The 24,332-nt window shown below is 42.3% G+C and overlaps 1 protein-coding gene across 4 annotated transcripts in view; it reads right to left on the bottom strand.

Annotated features, from left to right (window-relative positions):
* The window catches only part of LOC133395659 (casein kinase II subunit alpha'-like), a 73,074-nt gene that overhangs the window by 44,518 nt on the left and 4,224 nt on the right, over positions 1-24,332 (bottom strand). For all 4 annotated transcript variants that reach the window (XR_009767268.1, XM_061664772.1, XM_061664763.1 and 1 more), the window contains exons 3-6: positions 21,976-22,087; positions 16,044-16,145; positions 7,971-8,021; positions 7,786-7,845 (exon numbers count right to left, since the gene is read on the bottom strand). Coding sequence is in view for 3 of the 4 variants with exons in the window: in XM_061664772.1 (XP_061520756.1) it covers positions 7,786-7,845; positions 7,971-8,021; positions 16,044-16,145; positions 21,976-22,087 (325 nt within the window). In the remaining variant the exon portion in view is untranslated. The remainder of the gene's footprint in view (positions 1-7,785; positions 7,846-7,970; positions 8,022-16,043; positions 16,146-21,975; positions 22,088-24,332) is intronic.

Below are 24,332 nucleotides of genomic sequence, written 5' to 3'. Positions count from 1 at the left end.
CTTCCAGCGGCCGCCACCCGACCCCGCTCCGGCGGCGCTCATCCAGCGGCCGCCACCCGTCCTTGCTCCGGCGGCGCTCGTCCAGCGGCCGCCACCCGTCCTCGCTCCGGCGGCGCTCGTCCAGTGGCCACCACCTGACCCCTGCTCCGGCGGCGCTCGCCCAGCGGCCGTCACCCGTCCTTGCTCCGGCGGCGCTCGCCCAGCGGCCGTCACCCGTCCTTGCTCCGGCGGCGCTCGCTCAGCGGCCGTCACCCGTCCTTGCTCCGGCGGCGCTCGCCCAGCGGCCGCCACCCGTCCTTGCTCCGGCGGCGCTCGCCCAGCGGCCGCCACCCGTCCTTGCTCCGGCGGCGTTCGTCCAGCGGCCGCCACCCAACCCTATTGCCTGGCCCCTGCATTACCATTGGCTTCGGCACCGTGGCCGTCCGCCTGAATGGCCCTGTCAAGACCCTGGTGCTTGGCGTCCTGGACGACCTCCTGAACCGCTCAGCCAAGCATCTAACCCTGGGTGGCCTGGATGGCCACCAGACTGACCTGAGGGGTGGACTCTGTACCCTCCTCCAGGCCCCCTTCCGCCCACCCTGGGTTGGTGACTTTTTGGTTGTTGTTTGGGGAACGTCTGGGATCTGTTCCTTTAGAGGGGGGCTACTGTCATGGTCTGTGTTTTGGTTTGGGTTGTGTTTAGTTTTGTTCCATGTTTTCCTGTGGTCCATGTTTGTCGTGTGCTCATTAAGTTGTTGTGTCCACCTGTTCTCGTCTGCTTTGTGTCGACCAATCAGCTCTCTCCAGCCACTCATGTCTTGTCCAGGCGTTCCTCGTTGTCTCGTCTATCTGTTTGTATTTAGTTCCCTGGTTTCTTTCAGTTCTTGTCGGTTCATTGTCGTTGTCACATGTCATAGTCGTCAGTTGTCTTTATCATTGTGGTATGTCATTGTCAGGTGTCATTCTCCCTTTCTATTCCACGTCTTACTCACAGGTCATAGTTTGTTTCCAGTTTTAGATATTCGAGTGTTTCTTTGTTACTTTGATTTGATTGGTATCTGTTGTGGGACTTTGTTCAGTTTTCCCTTTTCTAAGATTAAATATTATTTTGAGACTCCCGCACTCCTGCCTTGCCTCCCTGCTTCTCTGCAATTGGGTCCACCATGTTCTTACCTTGTGTTACTCGCCCTCGCCCTAACCACGTACGTGACAGAATGCAGTTGTTGCTGCTAAGGGTGGCCCAACCAGTTATTAGGTTTAGGGGGCAATCACTTTTCACACAAGGCCATGTAGGTTTGTATTTTTGTTCCCTCCCTTGAGCCGCCTGTTATGTTACGGGTCAAATTGACCCGTTTTAAGGTTTGAAGATCGAGGACACATACAACCCCAATTCCAATGAAGTTGGGACGTTGTGTTAAACATAAATAAAAACAGAATACAATGATTTGCAAATCATGTTCAACCTATATTTAATTGAATACACTACAAAGACAAGATATTTAATGTTTAAACTGATAAACGTGATTGTTTTTAGCAAATAATCATTAACTTAGAATATGGCTGCAACGCGTTCCAAAAAAGCTGGGACAGGTGGCAAAAAAGAAAGTTGAGGAATGCTCATCAAACATCTGATTGGAACATCCCACAGGTGAAAAGGCTAATTGGGAACAGGTGGGTGCCATGATTGGGTACAAAAGGAGCTTCTCTGAATTGCTCAGTCATTCAAAAGCAAAGATGGGGCGAGGTTCACCTCTTTGTGAACAAGTGCGTGAGAAAATAGTCGAACAGTTTAAGGACAATGTTCCTCAACGTACAATTGCAAGGAATTTAGGGATTTCATCATCTACGGTCCATAATATCATCAAAAGGTTCAGAGAATCTGGACAAATCACTGCATGTCAGCGGCAAGGCCGGAAACCAACATTGAATGCCCGTGACCTTCGATCCCTCAGGTGGCACTGCATCAAAAACTGACATCAATGTGTAAAGGATATCACCACATGGCCTCAGGAACACTTCAGAAAACCAATGTCAGTAAATACAGTTCGGCGCTACATCCGTAAGTGCAACTTGAAACTCTACTACGCAAAGCAAAAGCCATTTATCAACAACACCCAGAAACGCCACCGGCTTCTCTGGGCGCGAGCTCATCTAAGATGGAATGATGCAAAGTGGAAAAGTGTTCAGTGGTCCGACGAGTCCACATTTCAAATTGTTTTTGGAAATTGTGGACGTCGTATCCTCCGGGCCAAAGAGGAAAAGAACCAGACTGTTATGGACGCAAAGTTCAGAAGCCAGCATCTGTGATGGTATGTGGCTGTGTTAGTGCCAATGGCATGGGTAACTTACACATCTGTGAAGGTACCATTAATGCTGAAAGGTACATACAGGTTTTGGAGCAACATACGCTGCCATCCAACCAACGTCTTATTCATGGACGCCCCTGCTTATTTCAACAAGACAATGCCAAACCACATTCTACACGTGTTACAACAGCGTGGCTTCGTAGAAAAGAGTGCGGGTACTAGACTGGCCTGACCTGTCTCCCATTGAAAATGTGTGGCGCATTATGAAGCATAAAATACGACAACGGAGACCCCGGACTGTTGAACAGCTGAAGCTGTACATCAAGCAAGAATGGGAAAGAATTCCACCTACAAAGCTTCAACAATTAGTGTCCTCAGTTCCCAAACGTTTATTGAATGTTGTTAAAAGAAAAGGTGATGTAACACAGTGGTAAACATGACCGTGTCCCAGCTTTTTTAGAACGTGTTGCAGCCATAAAATTCGAAGTTCATGATTATTTGCTAAAAACAATCAAGTTTATCAGTTTGAACATTAAACATCTTGTCCTTGTAGTGGATTCAATTAAATATAGGTTGAACATGATTTGCAAATCATTGTATTCTGTTTTTATTTATGTTTAACGCAACATCCCAACTTCATTGGAATTGGGGTTGTAGTTAAAGGTATTTTTGCAGGATGAAACTTCTTCTGCTTGCCTTAATTAGTGCAATCAACATATAAAATGAAAATGGTTCATCTCACATATTTGTAACCACCCCCTGCATGTTTATATCACATAGATACTGTTCGGGTCAATTTGACCCACCAGTCAAACTGGAGGTAAAAGGGTGTCAGAAATGTCAGACTATTTCTTTCTTTGTAACTGTGAGACTTAGTGTCACTCACTCACACACACACGCACACACACAAGTGCGATGACTTTTGACGGGAACCATTTATGTTCTCCACCCACATTCAGTGGACACAACAGGGGAGGGTCAAAACATATAAAAGATTCTCTGCATGGGAGTCCTACCAACATTACACTCTGTCAGGCAGACCTTTCCAAAATGAGCAACAGAAGCAAAAGGATGACAGTCCAGAAGGCTCTGGAAGTCATCTTTGATCATGACAGTGAAATATAGGAGGATGTGTCTGAAGATGAAGACTATCTTGAGCTAAATTCTGATTCGAATGATTCTGATTTTTAACCAGATGAGGGAATTGATATTCCTATTCCTCCAAGCAAGACAAAAAAATGGTGAAATAAGAGTGGTCTTCATCCCCAAATATGTCAGTCAATCATCCATGTTTGCCTTCACAGAAACCACAGCCCTAGTGTCTTACTGCCCCAAAAAGGGAAAAGATGTTGTGCTCATGAGCACTGCACAAAACTGCTGAAATCAGCACAAGAGAGGACCGAAAACCAAGCATGATCCTGGATTACTTGAACAAAGTAACACGGTCCTACAGCACCAAGCGAATGACTGCGCGCTGGCCATTGGTCATCTTTCATAACATGATCAATGTATCAGCCTATGATGGGTTTGTCATCTGGACTGAGATCTTTCCTGACTGGAATGTCTCAAAGCTGTACAAGAGGCGCATCTTTCTCGATGAGCTGGGGAAGGCACCTGTGACACCACCCATCCAACGGAGGCAGCACTTTCCAAGGACCGTAGCCGCTGCAGCCACATTGACGGAGATCCGGGAGAGGACTGCACCTAGTACACCAGAAGGTGAGGTAAGTGTGTGTGTCTGTGTGTGTGTATAAGTTTATGAGAGTGTGTTGTGTGTGTCTTGTAATCGTGGTCCTCTTGTTTCTATGTTGCTGCTGGGGGGGAAAAGGAAGAGGAATAGGTGCCATGTCTGCAGGCCATCTGATAATGTCAAGACAAGCATGACCTGTGCGAATTGTGCACAATGAGTTTGCACAAAGCACATTGTGATGACATGTCACTCGTGTGCTGTGTAGATGTACAGACAGACACACACACACACCTTGTTATATTGCTATTGCTTGTTATATTGTTCATAGAATTCTGGTTCACAAACAGTGCATGTCTGTCAAACTAAATTTAAATGTTATATTTCAATTTTATGTAAAACTATTGTGTTTTATATGTTGGTCTTTCAAAAGTAATATAGTGGTGAAACAATAAAAAAAGTTTGAAAATGTTTTTGTTTTTTTTAATGAAAAATTAGTGAATTATCCTAATTAAACCAATACCTGTGAGAGGTAAGGAACACGATTGCATTTAATATTGATAGAATACTTAGTAATAGAGTTAGTAATGAAATATTAACAACGCTTGTTGGGAATTTTTGGGTTTCGGACATCTTTTGGATAATTAAACATGCACCGGGTAAAATTGACCCGTGAACATCATTGATGTCCCTGACAAATGAACATAACAGGAGGGTTAATAATAAAAAACTTAGACATGCTATAAGCTTGAAGTTCTTATGCTGACAACTAACCATAACACAGGTTGTATTAAGATATAAATTCACAGGTTCTTACAGGTTTTTCGACACTATAAAAGCATCCCACCGCACCACTCATCAGTAGCACTGTCTTTCTCATTTTCCACATGCTGTTCTGCCCTGCCCTTTTCTGGCCTCTCTCATCTTGTGCTATTGGTTAGTTATGTGCCCCCCGTCCACAAATAAGAACATGATTTGACTTTGTAACGATACTTGTAGTCAAATGTCTAGACTATCTTAACTATTGTTCAGCTGTGGTTTGCACCCTTATTTGCCTTGTCTGACCTGTCCCTTAAAACGTTTTTCTGTCCAGCTGCATTTGCAATAAACATCCGAATAATTAATATAAATAAATAAATACACAAACAGAGGAAGTATTTCAAACTCCCCTGTTGCACAGCAAAACTGTTCCAGCACAAAAGGCATACAGATCCACCATTCTGCATAGCCATGCAGCTGCAGAGGACAGGTTAAAGAAAACATTTGCAAATAAAATTAAAATAAAACACACGGTGGCCGACTGGTTAGAGCGTCAGCCTCACAGTTCTGGGGACCCAGGTTCAATCCCCGGCCCCGCCTGTGTGGAGTTTGCATGTTCTCCCCGTGCCTGCGAGGGTTTTCTCCGGGCACTCCGGTTTCCTCCCACATCCCAAAAACATGCATGAATTGGAGACTCTAAATTGCCCGTAGGCATGACTGTGAGTGCGAATGGTTGTTTGTTTGTATGTGCCCTGCGATTGGCTGGCAACCAGTTCAGGGTGTACCCCGCCTCCTGCCCGATGACAGCTGGGATAGGCTCCAGCACGCCCGCGACCCTAGTGAGGAGAAGCGGCTCAGAAAATGAATGGATGGATAAAACACATCAGAAAGGGGGCAAAACATTTTTCATAACATTGTAGGTTTGGAATTCTCCCTTAATAATAAAAACCCTTTAAAAACTGCATTTTGTGTTTACTGGTGTATCTTTGACTAATATTAAAATTTTTGGATGATGGGAAACATTTAAGTGTGACAAACACTTAAAAAATACAGTAAATCATGCAAGGGGCAAACACTTTTTAAATCACTGTACTTCTACCTGTAGTCTTTGATTTGTAGCATTGTTAACACTTAAAGATCCCATATTTTATCAAACCAACTTCAAGTATTTTTGATGTTATATTGCCTCTATGGTGCCTCAGTAAACTTGAAATACAAACCCAATTCCAATGACGTTGGGACGTTGTGTTAAACATAAATAAAAACAGAATACAATGATTTGCAAATCACGTTCAACCTATATTTAATTGAATACACTACAAACAAGATATTTAATGTTCAAACTGATAAACTTTATTGTTTTAGCAAATAATCATTAACTTAGAATTTTATGGCTGCAACACGTTCTAAAAAAGCTGGGACACGGTCATGTTTACCACTGTGTTACATCACCTTTTCTTTTAACAACATTCAATAAACGTTTGGGAACTGAGGACTCCAATTGTTGAAGGGTTGTAGGTGGAATTCTTTCCCACTCTTGCTTGATGTATAGCTTCAGCTGTTCAACAGTCCGGGGTCTCCATTGTCATATTTTACGCTTCATAATGCGCCACACATTTTCAATGGCAGACAGGTCTGAACTGCAGGCAGGCCAGTCTAGTATCTGCACTCTTGCGCCTGCGTGGGTTTTCTCCGGGCACTCCGGTTTCCTCCCACATCCCAAAAACATGCATTAATTGGGGACTCTAAATTGACCGTAGGTGTGAATGTGAGTGCGAATGGTTGTTTGTTTGTACGTGCCCTGCGATTTGCTGGCAATCAGTTCAGGGTGTACCCCACCTCCTGCCCGATGATAGCTGGGAGAGGCTCCAGCACTCCCGCGACCCAAGTGAGGAGAAGCGGCTCAGAAAATGGATCGATGGATGGATGGATCAGTCCATCTTCGATGAGCTCGGGCCCAGAGAACCCAGCGGCGTTTCTGGGTGTTGTTGATAAATGGCTTTTGCTTTGCGTAGTAGAGTTTTAAGTTGCACTTACGGATGTAGCGCCGAACTGTATTTACTGACACTGGTTTTCTGAAGTGTTCCTGAGCCCATGTGGTGATATCCTTTCTACATTGATGTCGGTTTTTGATGCAGTGCCGCCTGAGGGATCGAAGGTCATGGCCATTCAATGTTGGTTTTCGGCCTTGCTCCTTACATGCAGTGGTTTCTCCAGATTCTCTGAACCTTTTGATGATATTATGGACCGCTGATGATGAAATCCCTAAATTCCTTGCAATGGTACATTGAGGAACATTGTCCTTAAACTGTTCGACTATTTTCTCACGCACTTGTTCACAAAGAGGTGAAGCTCGCCCCATCTTTGCGTGCGAATGACTGAGTAATTCAGGGCTCCTTTTATACCCAATCATGGCACCCACCTGTTCCCGATTAGCCTGTTCACCTCTGGGATGTTCCAAATAGGTGTTTGATGAGCATTCCTCAACTTTCTCAGTCTTTTTTTTTTTTGGAACGTGTTGCAGCTATAAAATCATAAGTTAATGATTATTTGCTAAAAACAATATAGTTTATCAGTTTGAACATTAAATATCTTTTCTTTGTAGTGTATTCAATTAAATATAGGTTGAACATTATTTGCAAATCATTGTATTCTGTTTTTATTTATAGGTTTACCACAACGTCCCAACTTCATTGGTATTGGGTTTGTATGAATTAAAATCATCCACGACATAAACACATGTGCTCTCACAAGTAGTGACGGTTGGCTCTTCGACACGGAAGCAACCAATCAGAGGAAAGGGGGCGGTCTTAGCCAAATATGGAAAAAGCGGGTATAAAACTGGGTCAAACAGAAGTAGATGTCAGAGAGGCCTTTTCTTGACACTCGTATGACAAAACCAAGGTTTTGTTTTGTTTTTAAATGAAATTCACACTTTTATACCAAGTCCATGTTAGAGATTCACTATATGGAGGTCTAAATAGCCCAAATATGGGACCTTCAAATACATTTCTTAGTCTGGTCAATGTGTTGGTTGAGACAACAAGAGCTTACCTTGAGAAGCTCATACACATAGTAACGAATATCATAGTCCGTCAGCTTGTGGTAAAGCTCCTGTGGAACATGGACAAAGTCAGCAATTTAGGTGTCAAACTTACTGTACCTGGGGAGCCATGTATGCTATTAATAATGGTCATCAAACAGAGCATATATTTATAAAGCCAAGAGTAAGTAAGTACCTTAAAATGTGTATTGTTGATGCATTCAAAGACGAGTGCTGGTGTTCTGGACTGAAAAGAGAGAACGACGACAAGCCTTACAGTGGATATTTCAAGTCTACACACCACTGTTCAAATGTCAGTTTTGTGATATAAAAAAATGAAAACAAAATAAAATATTTTAAAACCCATTCCACCATTAATGTGACCTATAACCTGCTCAAATTGGGAAAAAAATAAAACTCTTTGGGAGGAGAGGTAAAAATAACTGAGATAATGTGGTTGCACAAGTGTGCACACCCTTTTACAACTGGTGATGTGGCTGTGTTCAAAATTAACATTTAAACGCATGTTAAATGTGAATCAGGTAGTGTTCTCACTAGGTCTACGACGAGTACTCTAGTGTTGTTTTGTTCAGAAGAACGAATATTTTTAGTGAACGAACTGAACCGAATCAGTTTATGAAATGATTCGTTCTTTTATCTTGGCCACCACCCGCCGCCAGGCAAGCGTGTCGGCTGGGAGCGGAAACGGAACTGCTGAAGCGTTCTGACACTCACTTCTGAATCTTCGGCGAATGACCAATGAGCAGCCACCGTGCAGGCGGGGGCGGGACTTCATTAAACATACTGCCATGTGATTTGCAATTCGCCAGCGTTGTCACTCACTTTGGCGAGTGACCAATGAGCAGCCAGTGTCAGGCAGCACCATGCAGGCGGGGGAGGGACTTAAATGAACTGAGTGATTCGTTCAGTGAATTGGTGTACTGAGGAACTGAAGAGTGTTTCGTTCAGGGAGGGACTTAAGTGAACTGAGTGATACGTTCAGTGAACTGGTGTACTGAGGAGCTGAAGAGTGATTCGTTCAGGGAGGGACTTAAGTGAACTGAGTGATTCATACAGTCAATTGGTGTACTGAGGAACTGAAGAGTGATTCGTTCGTGGAACTTAGCGTTCACGATCCATTAGACACAAGTGATTCGTTCGTGGAACTTCTTCAATTGTGATCCGCAAAGGAGTGATGTACTATTACGATGATTGATTCGTTTGCACAAGGAACGACATACTACGCAGTCAATGTACTCATGAGTGATTTTAACCACAAGTCCTGACGTTCTCGTGGGGTTAGCTTTCATGAGCAGCCGTTTCTTCAAACTAAAGGCTAATGTTGAGTCAGTCAAGCACATGAAAACAAGCACACATGTTTAAAATAAATGTAAATTAATAATCTGCGATTGGCTGGCAACCAGTTCAGGGTGTTCCCCGCCTCCTGCCCGATGACACCTGGGATAGGCTCCAGCATGCCCGCGACCCTAGTGAGGATAAGTGGCTCAGAAAATGGATGGATGAATAAATTAATAATATGTTTTTACATACACATACATATCCTTCCCTCTGTGTCTCTAATGCCATTATTAAAGCTTTTTATTTAATAATATTAATAAAAACAACACGAACGTCTATAGCGCTTCTCAAGCCACTCAAAGCCACTTTCCACTAATCAGATGACAATAAACAGTAAGGTGAGTGAGCAGGAAGCCCGCCTGGCGGGGGCTAGTGTCAGCGACGACGTCCACCGCGGTGGAATTCAGAAAAGTCATGCCGGCCTCACTGGAACGTCTGGGGATGTGGAAGGATGGTCGGTAGCTGTGCTCGCTGCACGCATGGTCACGACTCACAACCGAAGCCGGGTGTTCAAAAACTTGCTGAAGAGCGATAGGTAGGTGATCATTTTGCCGAAGTTTTTTTTTTTTTTAATAATCTCCCCACCTTTCAAATCAATCTGATCCGAATGATTCAGTACACTCAAAAGAACTGCCGTGCCCATCACTAGAGTAAATGTATAGAGTATTTTGAGTAGAAAAAAAAAATGCTTGAGGATTTTTTTCTCTTTTTTTTTTTTTTCTCGGGGATACAATTATTTAATTCATTCACTGCCAGACCTCCCAGTTTGAGCTCGTTTTCCTTTTAGCTTGTCCTGTTATGGATGCCACAGGGTGTCAGCCTTTTCCATATAAGCCTATCTCCTGCATCCTCCTCTCTAACACCAACAGCCCTCATGCCTTCCCTTCACTACATCCATCAACCTTCTCTTTGGTCTTCCTCCAGCTCTCTCTTGCCTGGCAGCTCCATCCTCATCATCCTTCTATCAATATAATCAACTATATCTCCTCTGGACATGTTCAAATCATTGAAGTCTGGTCTTTCTAACTTTTTCTCCAGGTCACTCCTAGAGAGAACCTAAAACATCTTCATTTCTGCCACCTCCAGCTCTGCTTCCTGTTGTCTCTTCAGTGCCACGGTCTCTAATCCGTACATCATGGCTGGAGTCACCTCAGTCTTATAAACTTGGCCCTTCATACTAGCAGAGACTTCTGTCACATAACAGACCTGGCACCTTCCTTCACCCGTTCCAACCTGCTTGGATCCATTTCTTCACTTCCTTACCAAACTCACCATTGCTCTGGACTGTTGACCCCAAGTATTTAAAGTCCTCCAACCTCACTCTCTCTTCTTCCCATAGCCTCACTCTTTCTCCTGTACCCCTCTCATTTATGCACATATATTCTGTCTAACCTTCATTCTTCTCCTTTCCGGTGTATGCCTCCACCTTTCTAACTCCTCCACCTGCTCCCTGCTCTCACTGCAGATCACGTCATCTGTGAACATCATGGTCCATGGGGATTCCAGTCAAACCTCATCTGTCAGCCTATCCAACACCACTGCAAACAGGAATGCAGTCCCACTTCCACCATAAAGTTCTCTGTCACGCCTACAGCACACCTCACCGCTGTTCTGTTGCCCTCATATATGTCCTAAACTATTCTAACATACTTCTCTGCCACTCCAGACTTCCGCATGCAGTACCACAGTTCTTCTCTGGGTACTCTGTCATAGGCTTTCTCTAGATCTACAAAGACACAATGTAGCTCCTTCTGACCTTCTCTGTACTTTTCCATCAACATCCTCAAGGCAAATAATGCATCTGTGGTACTCTTTCTAGGCATGAAACCATACTGTTGCTCACAAATACTTCGGTCCTGAGTCTAGCCTCCACTGCTCTTTCCCAGAACTTAATTATGTGACTTTATTCCTCTATATTCTTCGCCCTAAGTCACATCCCCATGTATTCCTTTCTCCTTTCCACAGTCCTCTCAGTGTCCCACTACCAATGATTTCCTGTCCAACCTTTTCTTGAAAAGCCGCACAATACTCTTCCTTTCTCAGCTTCCACCACATGGTTCTTTGCTCTGCCTTATGTTAATATTCCTCCCCACCACCAGAGTCATTTTACACACCACTATCCTATGCTGTCTACCCACACTCTCCCCGACCACTACCTTACAGTCAGTAACCTCTTTCAGTTTACATCGTCTGCACAAGATGTAATCCACCTGCATGCTTCTACCTCCGCTTTTGTAGGTCGCCCTATGTTCCTGCCTCTTCTGGAAGAAAGTGTTCACTACAGTCATATCCATCTTTTTTGCAGTCAACCACCATCTGTCCCTCCAAGTTCTTTTCCTAGTTGCCTAACTTACATATCACTTATTCATCACCACTGTTTCCTTCACCAACATATCCATTACAATCTGCACCAATCACGACTCTCTCTCTGTCTGGGATGCTGAGAACTACTTCATCTAGCTCCATACAGAATTTGTCTTTCACCTCTAGGTCACATCCTGCTTGTGGGGCATAGCCACTAATCACATTATACATAAAATCCTCAATTTCAACATCATGGTCCACGGGGACCATCCAGTCTAACCTCATCTGTCAGCCTATCCATCACCACTGCAAACAGGAAGGGGCTTAGGGCTGATCCCTGATGAAGTCCCACCTCCACCTTAAACTCCTTTGTCACACCTACAGCACACCTCACCACTGTTCTGCTGCCCTCATACATGTCCTGTACTATTCTAACATACTTCTCTGCCACTACAGACTTCCGCATGCAGTACCACAGTTCCTCTCGAGGTACTCTGTCAGAGGCTTTCTCTTGATCTACAAAGACACAATGTAGCTACTTCTGACCTTCTCTGTCCTTCTCCATCAACATCCTCAATACAAATAATGCATCTGTGGTACTCCTTCTAGGCATGAAACCATACTGCTGCTCCCAAATACTCACTTCTCTCCTGAGTCAAGCCTCCACTACTCTTTCCCATAACTTCATTGTGTGGCTCATCAACTTCATTACGGTATAGTTCCCACAGCTCTACACATCACCTTTGTTCTTAAAAATGGGCACCAGTGCACTTTTCCTCCATTCCTCAGGCATCTTCTCACCCACTAGAATTCTGTTGAACAAGCTGGTCAAAAACTCCACAGCCACCTCTCCTAGATGCTTCCATACCTCCACAGGAATGTCATCAGGACCAACTGCCTTTCCATTTTTTATCCTATTTAATGCCTTTCTAACTTCCCCCTTACTAATCATTGCTACTTCCTGGTCCACCACACTTGCCTCTTCTACTCTCCCTTCTCTCTCGTCCCACTTCAGCTTAGCTAACCTCTTTCCAATTCTGCCTTTGTCTTCTTCATCTTCCTCCCCATCACCAGAGACATCTTACAAACCACCATCCTATGCTGTCTAGCCACACTCTCCCCTACCACTACCTTAGAGTCAGTAACCTCATCGTCTCGACATCGTCTGCACAAGATGTAATCCTCCTTCGTGCTTCTACCACCGCTCTTGTAGGTCACCCTATGTTCCTGCCTCAGCTGGAAGAAAGTGTTCACTACAGCCATTTCCATCCTTTTTGCAAAGTCTACCACCATCTGTCCCTCCAAGTTCATTTCCTGGATGCCAAACTTACCCATTACTTCTTCATCACCCCTGTTTCCTTCACCAACATGTCCATTAAAATCTGCATCAATCACGACTCTCTCCCTGTCTGTGATGCTCAGAACTACTTCGTCCAGCTTCTTCCAGAATTTCTCTTTCACCTCGAGGTCACATCCTACCTGTGGGGCTTAGCCAATAATCACATTATACATAAAATTCGATCTGATAACTTTTTACCTCCAAAACATTCTTAGCTAAATATTCCTTTAAAATAACCCCTACTCCATTTATCTTCCCATCTACACCATGGTGAAATAATTTGAACCTTGACCCTAAACCTCTAGCCTTACTGCCTTTACACCTGCTCTCCTGGACACAACATATATTAACCTTTCTTCTAATCATCATGTCAACCAACTCCCAAGCTTTTCCTGTCAGTCCCAACATTCAAAGTCCCCACATTCAATTCTCGGATCTGTGCTTTCCTCTTCTCTTTCTGCGAAAGAACCCGCTCTCCACCTCTCCTTCGACTTCGATCCAGAGTAGCTAAATTTCCACCGGCACCCTGAAGGTTAACGGCGCCAGGGGCGGATGTTGTTAACCTGGGCCACAACCGATCCAGTATGGAATTTTTTGAATGAACGCTCACATTTGTTTGGCAAAGTTTTAAGCTGGATGCCCTTTCTGACTCAAACCTCTGCATTTATCCGGGCTTGGTCGCCCCCCCATAGGGCTGCATTGAAATCTCCCAGTTTGATACTATTAGTATATACAGTAGCTGCCTGTTAATGGCAGCAAAGAGTTAAATTGTGAAGTAACAGACTAGCGCAACATGGTTACATCAACGCGAGTGAAGGTGGCAGAAGCGGGGCATACTGTGGGTGTTTTGATTCAAGGAGCGCAAAATAAATGGCGACTACGCAGTAGTTCGCAAGCCGCCGTTAAACACAACAAAAGAAGAAGAAGATGGTGACGACGTCAGAAAACAAAGGCGAGAAAAGAAGGCAAAATTCCCAAAGTGTGGGATAATTTCAGACTGAGCAGAAAAGAGAACACTGGCAAAAGTTTTGCTCAGTGATTTATGCACTGTGAGACACCTGGCCAGTGTATCCAGGAAAAGGCTCAGTTGTTCACAAGCAAGAAAGGGGGGAGGTTCACCTCTTTGTGGACAAATGCATGAGCAAATAGTCCAATAGTTGAAGAACAACATTTCTCAACATACAATTGTAAGGAATTCAGGGATTTCATCGACGGTCCTTAATATCATCAAATGATTCGGAGAATCTGGAGAAATCACTGCACGTAAGCGGCAAGGGTGAAAACCAACACTGAATACCTGTGACCTTCGATCCCTTAAAAGACATTGCCATGTGGGCTCAGGAACACTTCAGAAAGCTTTTATCACAGTTTAATACAGTTTGCCGCTACATCTACAAATGCAAGTTAAAACTCTACCATGCAAAGCAAAAGCTGCATATCAACAACACCCAAAAACGCCACCAGCTTCTCTGGGCCAGAGCTCATCTGAGATAGGCTGACTCAAAGTGAAAAGGTGTGCTGTGTCTGACGAGTCCACATTTCAAATCATTTTTGGAAAATAATTTTTGGAAATCATTGACGCCGTGTTCTCTGGGCCAAAGAGGAAAAGGGCCATCTGGATTATTATCAGCACAAAGTTCAAAAGCCAGCAACTGTGATGTATGGGAGTGTGTTAGTGCTCATGGCATGGGTAACTTGACCAACTGTGAAGGCAACATTAATGCTGAAAGGTACATATGGGTTTTGGAGCAACATACGCTGCCATCCAACATCTTTTTAGGGGACGTTCCTGCTTATTTCAGTAAGACAATGCAAAGCCACATTCTACGTGTTACAACAGCAGGGCTTTGTGGTAAAAGAGTGTGGATACTAGAGTGGCCTGCCAGCAGTCCAGACCTGTCTCCCATTGAAAATGTGTGGCATATTATGACATACAAGAGACCTCGGAAAGTTGAGCAATTGAAGTTGCACATAAAGCAAGAATGGGAAAGAATTCCACCTACAAAGCTTCAACAATTACCGGTAGTGTCCTCAATTCCAAAATGCTTATTGAGTGTTGTTAAAAAGAAAGCTGATGTAACACAGTGGCAAACATGGTGGTCCCAGTTTTTTTGGAACGTGTTGCAGTGATTAAATTCAAAATGAGTGATTATTCGCATAAAAACAAAGTAAATCAGTTAAAACAAATATTTTGTCTTTCGTGTATTCAATTGAATGTAGCTTGCTAAGGATTTCCAACTAATCATTGTATTCTGTTTTAATTTATGTTTTACACAACGTCCCGACTTCATTGGAATTAGGGTTTGTATATCATGGAACACAGTGAAAACTGTCATCATCAAGTGGTGAAAATATGGCACAACGGTGTCAGTGACAAGACCAAATACTGGACGGCGCATCAAAATTGATGAAAAGGTCAGGGAGGCTTGCCAAGGTCTACATCAACTTCTCTGTCACCTTCATATGTCTGGGCTATGGGGTAGGGTGGCAAGACCTAATTGGGTCTTATCTTACAGAGAAAAACATCCAAGGCTGACTACATTCTGAAGGGGAAAAAATAAATAAATAACAACACTTGAAATCTCCCAAAACGCTTGTGGGAAAATGGGCTATGGTCCGGTGAAACCAATGTTGAACTTTTAAGCCTTAATTCGGGCTCCTCATCACACCACCATAGTGGTAGCATAATCATGCTTTGGGGCTGTTTTTCTTCAACGAGAACTGGGGCCTTAGTCAAGGTGGAGGGAATTACGATCAGTTCCAAATCCCAGTCAGTTAGCACATAATCTTCGGGCTTCTGCTAGAAAGCCAAAAAAATGTCAAGAAAAGCCTACTAGAACAGCTAAATGTTGTTTGAGGTGTGTGCTGACTCCCATTTATCATGAGTTTTAAAGTGAAGGGTTGATTCTGAACTAAAGTCACATCTCTTAACTTGTGTGCATATACTTGAACTACTTCCTCACCTCTTTATTGTTACTTTTCCTCCACAATTCTTTTTCTTTCAGTACAGTTCAGTTGTAGAGGTTATAGGTCACAATAATGGTGGAAAACGTGTTTAAATGACTTATCTTGGTCTTATAAAAAAAACATATTTGAACAATGGTGTGCAGACTTTTTATATCCACTGTAAATGAGAAGAGCATCAAGTAGTCACTACATAAACACATACAATACACCATTATATGACCACACTGCAAGCGCAACCTGCATTGCATTACGACTGCAAGTAGGCCGCCGTGCAGCGAAGAATGCAGAAATCAAACATACCACTGGGTCTTTAACTGTGTCAATCAGGCGGATGATGTTGGTTCCCCCACGCAGATTTTCAAGTATCTTAATTTCCCGTTTGATCTTCTTCCACTTGACAGGCTGTGTTCAAAACAACTATTTTTAAGTGATTGATTAAAGCAGCTCTGAGACAACAAACAAAAGACATTTCGCCAGAATTTGTCAAAAGTGATTTTTGGTTATCTTGCAACTGGTGTTGGCCTGGTCCATCATTAATTTAAAAAAAATGAAATGAGAATTGCCAGTTCTTATAGAGAAAAACTTCTGACATAAAATGCTTTAAATGTTTTAGTGTGTTTTAAAATAGAAGAAAGACATCAAAGTATCACAGCATAACACTTTGGCACATATTAAGGTCTTAAGTGCTGTTTACTGCAAAAAATACTAGCGTTCCAAATCAGGGTTCGAGACTGCGACCAAATTGGTCACATACGCAACCTTTTTTTCAGCTTGTGCGATTAAAAAAAATAATCTTGCCCGCTGCAATAAAATTAGCTGCCTGCTGCAACATAATTAACTGCTTCTTCCAGATATGATGCGCTATTACAACGGCACTGGCGCGTACAGTAGAGTGGCCACCACATACCTACAGTACATTGACGCTGGCCCGCTACTTATTCATTTTAAGTGACAAGTGTGAGCCTTCAACTCATATGAACTACTAGCGCGCAAGCTCGCTAGCCCGCATCTACCTTGTAAAGTCGGGTAAACAGGTAAACCTCTCCCGCTGCAAGTCACCTACAGCTTTTCTTTTATTTTTTCCTTTGTTTTTTTTCAATTTCTATTATTTCAATATGCTATTATTTTACTGGTTACCACTTTATTTTCTGGCTGTTCTTTTAAGTTATATTGAAAGTTGAGTTGTAATTCAATAAATAAATAATCAATAAAAAAATAATTAATAAATAATTGAAAATCAATGAATAATCATATTCAATGAAAATCAATGAATAATGTTCATAAATCATGCTTTCAATACAAATCAAAACAATCATCGCATCGCAATCGATGCAACAATGATTATTTTTTCCGTAATCGCACAGCCCTAGTGTGGCGTCCCCTCCCTCCTTCACACTTTTCAAGAGTGCAAAAGCTGCAAACCAAACCCAAACAAACATGAGAGATCATATAGTCAATAGCACTCACCATAAATACATTAAAAATTTTCAGCTAATCTGTATGATCGGTATCGGCAGTGATCGTCAGATCTCACGAATGGATTACCGGTACCGGAATCGGCAGCAGAAAACCCTGATCGGAGCACCCCTAATTAAACATAGTGTGCACAACATCAATACAAGATAAAGCACTGTTGGAATGTCAGTGCTAAGTAAATATTTGAATAATTTTGTAATAGATTTATTCTTTGAAGCATTATTATTCATTGTGCGATTACAATGCCTTGATTTTAGTGAGGTTGGAAAAGAGTCATTGCCAGGAATTCAATTGTACTAATCATTTCTTAAAGGGTCTGACAAAAATACAGTATAACGGCGCAAAAAAATAATTATATATATATATAGCGGCACGGTGACCGACTGGTTAGAGCGTCTGCATCACAGTTCTGAGGTGTGTGGTTCAATCCCCGACCCCACCTGTGTGGAGTTGCATGTTCTCCCCGTGCCTGCGTGGGTTTTCTCCGAGCACTCCGGTTTCCTCCCACATCCCAAAAACATGCATGGTAGGTTAATTGAATACTCTAAATTGCCTGTAGGTGTGAATGTGAGTGTGTATGGTTGTTTGTTTATATGTGCCCTGCGATTGGCTGGCAACCAGTTCAGGGTGTACCCCGCCTCCTGCCCGATTATAGCTGGCATAGGCTCTAGCACGCCCGCGACCCTAGTGAGGAGAAGCGGCTCAGAAAATGGATGGATGGACATACATACATACTTACACACAAACACACACACAATATATCATGAATATACGGGGCCAGTACAAGTTCTCACAGGGCCACCACCGACTTTACTCATGGGGGCCTGACGGGATTTCTTTCAGGTTTTCTTTCCATTATTTTTATGGCCCAAGCAGCGACCGCTGTGACGTATCTGTAGAAATTCTTATTTTACATGATTATTGTTACGCAGAATGAATCGCATTTTAGTGGGCCTAAACATGCACTAAAACGAACAAAACCTTGCACGCACCTGGTGCATAGCGAATAATTCGATATTTTAAAATTGTCACACGTTGACAAAAAAAATGGCTCTGTAGCGCCTCCTACGGATGTTCAGTGAAGCCCTTATCCCGGTATGTTTGACCTAAGGCTTCGAAAATTGGGAGGCATGTGTAGCACCTTTAGGCTGCATTCACACAGGACACAAATTGGATGTTTCAGTTTCATTACAGTGAAGTCAATGCAAACGGCGTGTGTTGGCGCAAAATGGCACCGGGTGACAAGAAAGACGTGACACGATGTGAATCATGCGAACAAGCGAAACACCAGACATTGAACTATTCGCGCCACATGATCACATATAGTCCCCTCCAAAAGTATTGCAACGGCAAGGTCAATTCCTTTGTTTTTGTTGTATACTGAAGACGTGGGCTTCAGATCAAAAGATGAATATGAGACAAAAGTTCAGAATTCCAGCTTTTCATGGTATTTGCATCTAGATGAGTTAAACAACTCAGGACAGAGCACCTTTTGTTTGAACCCACCCACTTTTCAAGTGAGCAAAATTATCGGAACATGTGACTGATGGGTGTTTCTAATTGCTCAGGTGTTGCCTTTTAGATTGATTGCTTAAACATTATAGATAGTGCTTGTTTTTGGCTTTGGGTTTCACCTGTGAAAACTGGATTGGCTGTTAGCAAACATGAACACCAGAGAGCTGTCTATGGGAGAAAAGCAAACTATTTTGACGCTGACAGAAGAGGAAAAATCAATCAGAGTTATTGCACAAACATTGGGCATAGCCAATACAACAATTTGAAATGTCATAAACTACTTGTGTACTAAAGAACAGAAATTCAACAGGCCGGCCAAGAGTATCAGCATTTGATAGAAGAATCACCTTTATTGTCATGAACATGCATGCATGCACACGAAATTTGTTCTCTGCATTTTACCCATCACAGTGAACACATACACACGTTAGTGGAACACACTGGAGCAGAGGGCAGCTGAAGCGCCCGGGGACATGACAGAAACATTATGAGAGCTGTGAAGAAACACCCAAAGACAACAGTCAGTGACATCACTGCCAACCTCCATGTATCACCATCCACTGTTCGAAGAAAACTTTGAGAGAAGAAATATACAGGACATAACACAAGATGCAAACCACTCACCAGCAAAAAGAATCCGAAGGCCAGATTGGATTTTGCAAAGTAGTACGGGGATGTGCCACAAAGTTTTGGAACTAAGTTTTAAGGACTGATGAGACCAAGATTAACCTCTATCAAAGTGATAAAAAGGGCAAAGTATGGAGAAAGAAAGGATTTGTAGCCCAGTCCTCAGAACTGGGAGGCAGATGTGGTAACCAGTCTTCCACCATGCTGCCGCCATAATTTATTAAGAATTACAATTATAGAGTAGCCCTAATAATTATGTTGTGCAATTGAACAACTGATTTGATTTTTATCCTATTACATAACATACTGCGAGTCGCTCATGGTGTAGTGGTGCATTCGCCCGACTTCGGTGCAGGCAGCATGGGTTCAGTTCCCACTCAGTGACGGTGTGAATGTGAGTGCAAGTGGTTGTCCGTGTCTATATGTGCCCTGCGACTGACTGGCAACCAGTTGAGGGTGTAGTTTGCCTATCGCCAGAGGTCAGCTGTGATACGCTCCCGCGACCCTGAACAGGATAAGCGGTATTGAGAATGGATGGATGGATGGATAATGACAATACAATAACTGTCCAGCGGTAATGTTCTGGACATAATTTAGAAAATACGGAAATTCAGACAAATTGTTCTGGAATTTAATTTCTATAGGGTGGCAGCTCTACAGTCATAGTCATAAATGCAGGGTTTCTCATTTTTCGTTTTTGTGTTTCGGTCAAAAATTGGCATTTCCGTGCATCACAAATTTTGAGATTATGTTTTCAAATACTTGCAGCGAAAAATAATTTATTTCTTTGTGATGTTTATAATTATTAAATGAATTTAGGCCATATCACACAACACTACTTTATAAATCGTGACGTTTTGGCAGAGGGTGTGGCCGTCGCGGCAGGTCGAATCCTGATGATTCGCCATGACAACAAAAGGAATTTGACTTCAGATGGTCATAACCCTTTCAAAATTTCAAAACTCGATGGCAGTCAGACATCTATGGAAAAAAATTCATCCTAGTCATAGCGCTACCAGCTTTGATGTTCTCCTGCTAGCAGGACAATCATATCGACCTCATATTTGCTCAGAGGATGTTGAAGGTGAAACGAAATTAAAAGCTTTTTATTTTCTTGAACGCTGTTGCCATGGCGATGCTACAAACCATTTTAACTTGACCACAGATGGCTCATATCTTTCCAAAATGTCACACGCTTGATGAGAATCCAGGTCGGAACACATCTACAAAAATTTTTTTTAGTCATAGCACCACCTCTACTGGGAATCTAGGCATACACAACAAAGGTTTTTGCCGTTATTCTTGTATGTACATATTTCTTATGTATTTCTTATTGAGTCGGCACAGTGAGCGACTGGTTAGTACATCTGCCTCGCAGTTCTGGGGACTGGGGTTCAAATCCCGGCCCCGCCTGTATGGAGTTTGCATGTTCTCCCATTGCCTGGGTGGGTTTTCTCCGGGCACTCCGGTTTCCTCCTACATTCCAAAAACATGCAGGATAGGTTAATTGAAGACTATAAATTGTAGGTGCAAATGTGAGTGTGAATGGTTGTTTGTTTCTATGTGCCCTGTGATTGGCTGGCGACCGGTTCAGGGTGTAACCCGCCTCCCACCCGAAAATAGCTGGGATAGGCTCCAGTAGCCCACAAGCCTAGTGTAGATAAGCGGTAAAGAAAATGGTTGGATGGATTTCTTATTGAGAGTGCAGAAAATGCACAAGCATAACGATAAGGATTATTTACATGTGGAATGGCATATAAACTTTAACATAGTATGGGGGATTGGTCGGCGTGCATGGTAAACAATATATTCACGTCATTATTTATTAGTTTAGTGTGTCTCTTAGGTTATAATTACCATCCAGGTAGCTACAGAGTTTGTGGTATACGTCACGTGCATCATTGCACTAATCTACAAACAAAATTACTGATTTATGACCACACGTTTTCTCAAAAATTAAACAAACAAACAATAACAAAATGATTCACACTTGTTAAACTTCTATTTGAAGTTAAGTCGCTTGAATGTGTCACAATTGTTAACCTGTCTGACGTTCTCTCAACTCAGCGAGGTGGCTTTTTATTAATCTGTAGTGCAACGGGCCAATAGAATCAAGGTAGACTGTGTGCGCACACACGGATCTTGTCTCTTTCACAGACACTGAACACGTACTAAAAAAAAAAAAAAAGTTACAGTGTACTGGCACATTGTTTACTATACAAATTAAGCTATTACTGTTCCATTTGGCAAGATCTTCGCACCTTGGAATTATTTTGCCTCTGTGACATCTAAAATGTCAGAAAATGAAGAAAACTTAAGTCACGTGATCGACCCTGATTTTCGAGGTGATCGGATCGGGATGTCCTCATATACTAAGTTTGGTAGCTCAAGTCAGCTCAAGTGGTTGTACAGTATGTGGAACGGAGGCACACAGTTGCAAGGGTGTATCGCGGTTCTGCACTTTCAAAGTCGTGTATTTGAGGACCGCGATTTTCGGTTTCAATTCAGGATCGTTACAGCCTTTATTCTGCTGACATCAAAACAGAGAAGGCGCTGTATGGATGGTAAACAACAAAAAGGAGTGAGGCGAGAGGCTCAGGAAAATAAGACTCACCTTGAGGATTTTTACTACTACTTTTTCACTGCTGGTCACATTAATGGCTTCAAAAACTTCACTGTACTTCCCTCTACCTAATTTGCGCAGCAATTGGTAGTTGTCTTGATTGCTGGGGAAAAAGAAAAAGAAAAAATATAATGCCATCATCTGCTTTATAGATAGAGTGGAAGCGTTAATGTCAAACAAAATCCATTCTGGGATGCTGCTTGACCTATGATTCCTCTGAATTTAAAACATTTTTCCACAGAAAACAATCGAAAAAAGAATCTGAGTCAAAATGCACTGATGCCGGTAACGCGTTACCGGCATCAGTACATTACAAAGTTACAAAGTAACGCGTTACCCCAAAATACCGCCATTTTAGTAACGAGCAATGTAACACATTACTTTTTCTGGAAAAGTAATTAGACCACAGTTACTTCTTTAAACCAAGAATAGTTACTTTTGCATCATAAATATCTCTCACCAACTACTACTAGGTTCAAACAAAGAGCAGTCCAGCTGTGCAGAAGGATTTAACCGAGACCGCTCTTTTTTCTTTAATTTTTTTTAAACAAACAGAAGAAAGCCATTGGGAAGTGATTGTTTATTACACAATGCATAAAATCCATAAAAGTGTCACCACACTATTTTTGTTATTTTCCTTAGTAAAAACTGTATTTGATTGTTGTTACTTTTTTATTTATACTAGACTTTAGACCGATCTGATCGGCCTGACTTGAGTTCGTTGTCACATTTCTGTGGGGCCAATTATATATTACTCGTGCACTCACTGTAGTAGTCTCGCCACGCTGCACTATTTGCATATCTGTTGTTGACCAATAGTGGCCACTCATGCCAGAGTAGCATCTGCTCCATTTGCACACTGATTGAGGAGTATCTGCAACATTTGCACAACCAACATTGTCCCAGATTATCGCGCTACTCGTCACTTTATACTACTGCATACACTCCTTGAAGTCTCGGCGCCATTTGCACAATGGTCATTGCACCGGACTATTGCAATATCAGTCATTCGAACTGCTCTAAGTGCTAGAGGACTCTGCATCTTTTTGCACAATTGTCCCCAAATTTTTTTTACCGGCATTACCAGATAACTAGCAACCCTTTATTGCTCAGTGACTGTTTTTTTTTTTTTTTTTTGTCAATGTCTTTATGTCTCAAAAGTGTTCTCTGTCAATTGACTGTCTGTTGTCGTACTAGAGCGGCTCCAACTATCGGAGACAAATTCCCTGTGTGTTTTTTGGACATACTTGGCAAATAAAGATTATTCTGATTCTGATGGAGGGTAAGGACTGACTCACTGAAGGACTTACAATACTTCAATAATATTTACAATGAAAAGCGAGAACTTTCAACTTCATCTGGATGGACTGTGATCTGTTTTAACGCGCTTCACGGTTGACATGAGTTGTCATGTTGGCATGACAACTCTGAACTAAGTCGCTGATTTAATTCAAACTGCTCTAAGTGCTAGAGGAGTCTGCATCTTTTGCACAATTGTCCAAAAAAAAAAATATTACCGGCATTACCAGATAACTATTAACCCTTTATTGCTCAGTGACTGTATTTTTTCAATGTCTTTATGTCTCAAAGTGTTCTCTGTCAATTGACTGTCTGTTGTCGTACTAGAGCGGCTCCAACTACCGGAGACAAATTAATTGTGTGTTTTTTGGACATACTAGGAAAATAAAGATGATTCTGATTAATGTGGCTTCAATTACACTAAGTTACTGGTTCATGTTGATGACATCATTATGTAACTTGAGTGGCGTACATTACCAAGTAATGGGTACGGTTAAGCTTGTGCTTTTTTTTTTTTTTTTTGTACTGTGGATAAGTGATGTTCCTGACACTTAGCAGCTGCTGAACGTAACTAAAAAGTTACTTTTTTCTAACTTAGTTACTTTTGAAATCAAGTACTCTGTAAAGTAACTAAGTTACCTTTAAGCTCAATTAATCAGTAAAGTAACTAAGTTACATTTTCAATGCAACTATGGCAACACTGTCAAAATGTCATCACCAGACAACCATTAAAACTGTGCACGCAACGGTTTAAGTTCCAATCTAACACAATTAACTACCATACAAGTGTAAAATTTCCGACTGTGAGGTAGAGTCTTGACTTGTGAATTGATGAGAAAACCAACTGTGTAAATGCGAGGTAAGGTACAGAGAGCCTGTGTGTATGGAAGAAAGCAGAAGGTTGAAGAGAAAGCCATCCTTGCGTGCATAAAAGAGATTGTTGATCGACCAACTCTTTTGTCATCCGTGTCTGGTCAGACGCTACAATACATAAAACGCATTGTGGTTGCAAATGTGTTTGAAATATATTTTTGCATTTCATCTGACAA

Source organism: Phycodurus eques, chromosome 2 (assembly GCF_024500275.1).
Source record: "Phycodurus eques isolate BA_2022a chromosome 2, UOR_Pequ_1.1, whole genome shotgun sequence".
Classification (NCBI taxonomy): domain Eukaryota; kingdom Metazoa; phylum Chordata; class Actinopteri; order Syngnathiformes; family Syngnathidae; genus Phycodurus; species Phycodurus eques.
The sequence above is the reverse complement of the archived record's forward strand: the minus strand, read 5'-3'. Positions and strand labels throughout refer to the sequence as shown.